The sequence below is a fragment of the Rhincodon typus genome, chromosome 44 (assembly GCF_021869965.1).
Source record: "Rhincodon typus isolate 14 chromosome 44, sRhiTyp1.1, whole genome shotgun sequence".
Lineage (NCBI taxonomy): Eukaryota > Metazoa > Chordata > Chondrichthyes > Orectolobiformes > Rhincodontidae > Rhincodon > Rhincodon typus.
Window position 1 is genome coordinate 1,919,516 of NC_063375.1, and position 7,680 is coordinate 1,927,195.

The 7,680-nt window shown below is 42.8% G+C and overlaps 1 protein-coding gene across 1 annotated transcript in view; it reads left to right on the top strand.

Annotated features, from left to right (window-relative positions):
* Positions 1–7,680, top strand: part of alas2 (aminolevulinate, delta-, synthase 2) — a 50,172-nt gene that overhangs the window by 31,920 nt on the left and 10,572 nt on the right. Inside the window, exon 7 of the mRNA XM_048619952.1 lies at positions 5,232–5,396. Coding sequence (XP_048475909.1) covers positions 5,232–5,396 — 165 coding nt within the window. The remainder of the gene's footprint in view (positions 1–5,231; positions 5,397–7,680) is intronic.

The following is a 7,680-nucleotide window of genomic DNA, read 5'->3' on the forward strand; positions in this document are numbered from 1 at the left end:
CTGATTTTGTCCATCAAAGTCCAACACTGGCACCTCCACATCATTCACTGTGTCGGCTGAATGGATTTTTAACCTCAACACTGATCTACAGCTGCTTCCTGCAAGCATTTTTCTTTTTCTGCACTATAAACTGGAATGGAAGTTGGCTGCTATATTACTGAAATACCAGGAGAGTTGTAAAACTCGAAAATCAAAAGCTGTGTACTTTTGAAATGGGCAATGTTACTTTTTGAAGAAATGAGGGTAAAAATTCGAGTCTGAGTGGCACCCAAAGTCTTTTGAGTTAAGGAAATTCTGCCTGACAGCAGCCCTATGACTGGTCGATCTGCAGAGTGTTAAAATATGTAAGCACCATGGCAGCAGAGAGAGGCATCCAATGCTTCCAAACAGAAACCATTCATTTCCCTCTCTCTCCTTCTGTGTGGGAAAAGATAGAAAACTAAGAAAGCTTAAAAGAAAGAGCTCTAATGCAAGAAAAGGCTTAGGTCTACTCAATCAATTAATGAATTGAGAAAGGACTATAATCCTACAGACAGCAGCAATATTATCAGTGCTAAAAGCTTTTTAAACAGCTTGTGTTGGATAATCTAATCTACACTGGAAATCTGGACTTGGGATCTTTGGAATTTTGTTTACTCTGTCTATATTCTTTTTCAAATTGTAGTATCTATCAAATTGTTTGTCTTAATTGTGAATGGGTGTGTGAATAATTTTAGGCTTTGAAGGGGTATAGTTTAAGCTGTATAGCAGTACTACATTTTGGGATGGCATGTGGAACATTGGGGCATGCTTTTTGAAATACTCTTCCAGGTTAAGTTGTAACATTCTGCAGAAATACAAATGCACACAAAAAGCACCCTCATCATCAAGCAATACCTACATGTTGGAATCAACTTTCACCTTTAGGATGTCCGTTTGTAGGTGGAAATATTATGGGTCCTGAAGGAAGATACTCTGTTCAGTGATGGCAAAATCTGGTGATGCTGGCATGTTGCTCACCATTATTTTGGTCAGGAAATTGTACGAGGTTTCCAATTTGCCTGGCCAGGTTAGGGGGTCTTCCTATGATGCATATAACTGGGCCCTCATGCGTCCGACTCAATCCGAAAGGAGAAATATTCATTTCTGTATCATTTTCATGGCATCACTACATCCTGAGGCATTTCATAGTCAATTTTTATTCCCTGAAGTGTAGTTAATGCAGTAACGTGAGGAAGTGCAGCCACTAATTTGAGCTCAAGATCTCATAACCAGTTTTCAAATGGATGGTCAGATAATCAATTGGATAGTTGTTTTGGCTGACAGAAGAATGCTGCCTCCAGGGGGACTGGGAGAACTCCCTGCTTCCAATTTACATGTGGTTGTGGAACCTTCAATGTCCAATAAACATTGAGAGGTGATGCCTTCAAAAGTGCACTGGGAGTCACACGATCCAAAACCTGCCATGTAAAAGTAGGCCTGTACCATATAGTGTCATTATCTGTATCTGGAACACAAACAAATATGAAGATGGATGGTGTAGAGTTAGTGTGATAAAGAAGGGTCACTGGACTTGAAACATTAACTCTGCTTTCTCTCCACAGATGCTGCCAGTCTGCTGATTTTCTTCAGCAATTTCTGTTTTTGTTTCACATTTCAGAGTGGTTTGCTGACTATTGATTTATTGATTTGGTGAGAAAAGTAATGGTCACTTACTGTTTAACTACATAAAGCTACTGTTTCTTCATGGTAAAGGATCACTCAAAGAACAAAGAACATTACAGCACAGGAACGTGCCCTTCGGCCCTCCAAGCCTGCACCGACACATTTTGCCTTTCCATACGAAAAGTGTCTTTGCTTACAAGATCCATATCCCTCTATTCCCTTCCTATTCATGTATTTGTCCAGATGTTTCTTGAATGCTGCTATTGTGTCTGCTTCCACTACCTCCATTAAGTGCATAAAGGTGGATAAATCCCTCGAACCTGCTCAGGTGTACCCTAGAACTCTAGGGAAGCTAGGGAAGTGATTGCTTGGCCCCTCGCTGAGATACTTGTATCATCGATAGCCACAGGTGAGGTGCTAGAAGGCTGGTGGTAAGGAAAAGGAACTATAGGCCAGTGAGCCTGACATTGGTGGTGGGCAAGTTGTTGGAGGGAATCCTAAGGGACAGGATTAACATTAATTTGGAAAGGCATAAATTATGGATAGTCAAAACGGCTTTGTGCATGGTAAATTGTGTCTCACTAACTTGATTGAGTTTTTTGAAGAAGTAACGAAGAGGATTGATGAGGGAAGAGCAGTGGATATGATTTATAAGGACTTCAGTAAGGTATTTGACAAGGTTCCTCATGGTAGACCAGTTAGCAAGGTTTGATCACATGGAATACAGGCAGAATTAGCTATTTGGATACAGAACTGGCTCAAAGGTAGAAGACAGAGGGTGGTGGTGGACAGTTGCTTTTCAGACTGAAGGCCTGTGACCAGCGGTGTGACCAGTGGTGCAGGGTCCATTGCTTTTTGTTATTTAGATAAATAATTTTGATGCGATCATAGCAGGTACGGTTAGTAAGTTTGCAGATGACACCAAAATTGGCGATGTAGTGGACAGCGAAGCAGGTTACCTCAGAGTACAATGGATCTTGATCAGATGGGCCAATGGACCAAAGAGTGGTAGATGGAGTTTAATTTAGATAAATGTGAGGTGCTGCATTTTGGAAAGGCAAATCAGGGCAGGACATATATACTTAATGGTAAGTTCCTGTGGAGTGTTGCTGAACAAAGAGACCTTGGAGTGCAGGTTCATAGTTCCTTGAAAGTGGAGTTGCAGATAGATAGGATAGTAAAGAAGGCATTTGGTACACTTGCCTTTATTGGTCAGTGCTTTGAGTATAGGAGCTGGGAGGTCATGTTGCAGCTGTACAAGACTTGGTCTGGCCACTTTTGGAGTATTGTTTGCAATTCTGGTCTCCCTCTTATAGAAAGGATGTTGTGAAACTAAAAAGGGTTCAGAAAAGATTAACAAGGATCTTGCCAGGGTTGGAGGGTTTGAGCTATAGGACGGGGCTGAATAGGTTGGGGACTATTTTCCCTGGGGTGTTGCAGGCTGAGGGGCGATCTGATAGAGGTTTATAAAATCATGAGGGGCATGGATAGGGTAAATAGGCAAGGTCTTTTCCCTGGGTGGGGGAGTCCAAAACTAGACAGCATAGGTTTAAGGGCAAAGATTTAAAAAGGACCTAAGGGGCAGCTTTTTTATGCAGAGGATGGTGCATATACGGAATGAGCTGCCAGAGGAATTGGTGGAGGTTGGTATAATTACAACATTTAAAAGGCATCTGGATGGGTATGTGAATAGGAAGTGTTTAGAGGGATATGGGCCAAATGGTGGCAAATGGGACTAGATTTATATAAGATATCTGGTTGGCATGGATGAGTTGGACTGAAGGGTCTGTTTCCGCGCTGTATATCTTGATGACTTGCTATGACCTCCTCTGGTAGCGTGTTCCAGGCACTCACCACCCTCTGTGTTAAAAACTTTTGTCTCATACATCTCTTTTAAACATCCCCCCACACCTTGAACCTGTGCCCCTTAGTCATTAACTCCTCCACCCTGGGAAGAAGCCTCATAATTTCGATTCTATTCATGCCATTCACAATCTTATAAACTTCTATCAAATTGCCCCTCAACCTCCTGCATTCCAGCAAAAACAAACCCAGTCTATCCAAATAAATGCCGAAAGAACTGAGGATGCTGTAAATCAGAGAGAAAAATTGAAACTGCTGGAAAAGCTCAGCAGGTCTGGCAGCATCTGTGAAGAGAATCAGGGTTAATGTTTCTGAAGAATTGACGCTCAAACCGAAATGTTAACTCTGATTCTCTCCACAGATGCTGCCAGAACTGCAGAGCTTTTCCAGTAATTTCTACTTTTGCCCCAGTCTATCCAACCTTTCTTCATAGCTAAAATCGCCCATACAGGCAACATTTTGGTAAATCCATTCTGTACCCTCTCCAAAGCATCCATATCTTTCTAGTAGTGTGGTGACCAGAACTGTACATGATGTTCCAAGTGTGGCCTAAAACTATAAAGCTGCAGCACAACTTGCCTATCCTTATAATCAATGTCCCTTCCAATGAGGGTAAGCATTCCATAAGCCTTTTTTACTACCTTAACTACCTGCGCTACCACCTTCAGTGATCTGTGAACCTGCACACTCAGATCCCTCTGCATATCAATACTCCTAAGGGTTCTGCCATTTACTGTATAATTTCCATCTGTACTTGACCTTCCAAAATGTATCACCTCACGTTTGTCCGGATTAAACTCCATCTGCCATTTTCTGCCCAAGCCTCCAACTGATCTATATCCTGCTGTATCCTCTGATGATCCTCCTCACTATCCACAATTCCACCAATTTTGTGTCATCCACAAACTTACTAATTAGACCAGCCACATTTTCTTCCATATCATTTATGATGACCACAAAGCAGAGGTCCCAGCACTGAATCCTGTGGAACACCACTAGTCACAACTCTCCATTCTGAAAAGCATCCTTCCACCACTATCCTCTGTTTCCTATGACCAAACCGGTTCTGTATCCATCTTGCCGGCTCACCCCTTATACCATGTGACTCATGGTGCAACTGTACAGGATCACTGTTTGCTTTTAGTAATGGTAATTTACAGTGTTCCTATACAGCCACTGTTCATTCATGGTCAGGGTCACTTGTGGTATAGCTGTGTAAAATCACTAATTATTCCTAGTAAGAGTCATTTACTGCGTGACTGTACAGAGCCACTGTCATTCATGGTAAGAGTCACTCAAAGTGTATTACTGTTCATTCTTGGTATGGTTCGATTTCTTGGTAAGGTTCAATAGCTGTGGAACTGTACAAAGTCCACTTTTTAAATTCACTAATGAGATGTGTGCATCGCTGGCTGGGCTAACATTTATTGGCCATTCTCAATTTGCCATTGAGAATGTGGTGAAGAGCTGCCTTCTTGAACACCCACTGTGCTGTTGAGAAAGAATTCCAGAATTGACTGAAAGACACTGAAGGAACGATAAAATATTTCTAGTAAGGACGATGACTTATTCTTGTTTGGGTCATTCACTGTGTAAACTACTGTTTACTCACGGTAAGGTCACTCATGGTATAATTTTCCAGTCACTGTCTATTCCTAGGAAGGATCATTCACCGTGTCTCCATATAGTGTGCCTAGAATCAATTATTAAACTGTCTACTTCAGGTGGCATCTGTCCTTTGGAAGAGTTGTGCGATGTCACTCACAAATATGGAGGCATCACCTTTGTCGATGAGGTACATGCTGTTGGTCTGTATGGAACTCATGGAGCTGGGATTGGCGAGCGGGATGGCATCATGCACAAAATAGACATCATATCAGGAACACTTGGTGAGTCAGTGTCACAGTTTTGCTTTGTCCATTGTTGAGGGCCAGGGCTTGTGTATTAAGGAAAAAATGCAAAGCAAACTAAGGCAGGTTTGGAGTGAATCTATTTAAACACATGCAGCATGGTGAACAAGGTTGCTACTGTGCAAGCACATTGGAACTCTGACATAGCAACATTAATGAAGCCCTGACTTAAATCAGGAGGGAGTTGGGAACTTAATATACCTGACTACAAGGTATTCAGGAAAAGCAAGGAAAGAAGTAAAAGTGGGAAACTTGGCACTTTCTGTAGAAGAAACTGTCACAGCACTGGTAAGAGATCATATACTTGGGTGTTCAAAGACAGATTCTATTCATTAAAATTAAGAAACAAAAGAAGAGTCATTCCACTGATAGTAGGAACTGCAGATGCTGGAGAATCTGAGATAACAAGGTGTAGAGCTGGATGAACACAGCAGGCCAAGCAGCATCAGAGGAGCAGGAAAGCTGACGTTTCGGGTCTAGACCCTTCTTCAGAAATGGGGGAGGGGAAGGGGATTCTGAAATAAATAGGGAGGGAGGGGGAGGCGGATAGAAGATGGATAAAGGAGAAGCTAGGTGAAGAGGAGACAGACAGGTCAAAGAGGCAGGGGTGGTGCAGGTAAAGGTGAGTGTAGGTGGGGAGTTAGGGAGGGGATAGGTCTGTCCAGGGAGGACAGACAGGTCAAGGAGGCGGGATGAGGCTAGTAGGTAGGAGATTGTGGTGGGGCTTGAGGTGGGAACAGGGGATAAATGGGAGGAAGGATAGGCTAGGAAGGTGGGGACAAGCTGGGCTGGTTTTGGGATGCCGTCGGGGGAGGGGAGATTTTGAAGCTTGTGAAGTCCACATTGATACCATTGGGCTGCAGGGTTCCCAAGCGAAATATGAGGTGCTGTTCCTGCAACCTTCGGGTGGCATTGTTATGGCACTGCAGGAGGCCCAGGATAGACATGTCGTCTAAGGAATGGGAGGGGGAGTTGAAATGGTTCGCGACTGGGAGGTGCAGTTGTTTGTTGCGAAACGAGCGTAGGTGTTCCACAAAGTGGTCCCCATACAGCATGGAAACAGACCCTTTGGTCCAACCAATCCAGGCTGACCATACTAAACTAAACTAGTCTCACTGACTGCACTTGGCCCATGTCCATCCAAACATTTCTTATTCATGAATTTTAAACATTGTAACTGTACCTGCATCCACCACTTCCTCTGGAAGTTCATTCCACACACAAACCACTCCGTGTGTAAATAAATTGCACCCCCCCATACCTTTTTTAAATCTTTCTCCTGTCACCTTAAAAATATGCCCCCTAGTTTTGAAATGCACCACTGTAGGGAAAATACACTTGACATTTACTTTATCTATACCCTCATGATTTTATAAACCTCTTTAAGGCCACCTCCAACCTCCTATGCTCCAGGGAAAAAAGTTCCAGCCTATTATGCCTCTCCGCATAACTCAAATCCTCCATTTCCAGCAACATCCTGGTAAATCTCTTCTGAGCCCTCTTCAGCTTAAATAATATCCTTCCAAAAACAGGGAGACCAGAACACGGACGTGGTATTCCATAAAAGACCTCACCAATGTCCTGTACAACCTTAACATAACGTCCCGACTCCTATACTTAAAGGTTGAGCAATGAAGGCAAGTGTTCTAAATGCCTTCTTAACCACCCTACCTATATGTGACGCAAGCCTCAAAGAATTATGTACCTGAACTCCTAGGTCTCTCTGTTCTACAACACTGCCCAAGGTCCTCCTTTTAATTGAAATGTCTTGTTTTTGTTTGTTTTACCAAAATGCAATACCTTACATTTATCCAAATTAAACTCCATTCGCCACTCTTCAGCCCATTGACCCAACTGATCAAGGTCTCTTAGATAACCTTCATCATTGTCCACTATACCAACAATTTTGGTGTCATCCACAAACTTACTAACCATGTTTTCTATATTCTCATCTAAATCATTTATATAAATGACAAACAAAAGTGGACATAGCACTGATTCCTGTGGAACACTGCTGGCCACAGGTTTCCAGTCCGAAAAACAACCCTCCACCATCACTCTCTGTCTCCTGCCATTAGGCCAATTTTGTATCCAATTGGCAAGATTAAGTACCTAACCTTGACAGGCATTAAAGTGAAAAACAGCCATGTGGCCCAGATGAGAGGCATTCTAGACTGCCTGACAGGGCAAACTGTAGACATCCTTCCAGTGAGAGTTAGTAGGAACTGCAGATGCTGGAGAATCCGAGACAACAAGGTGCAGG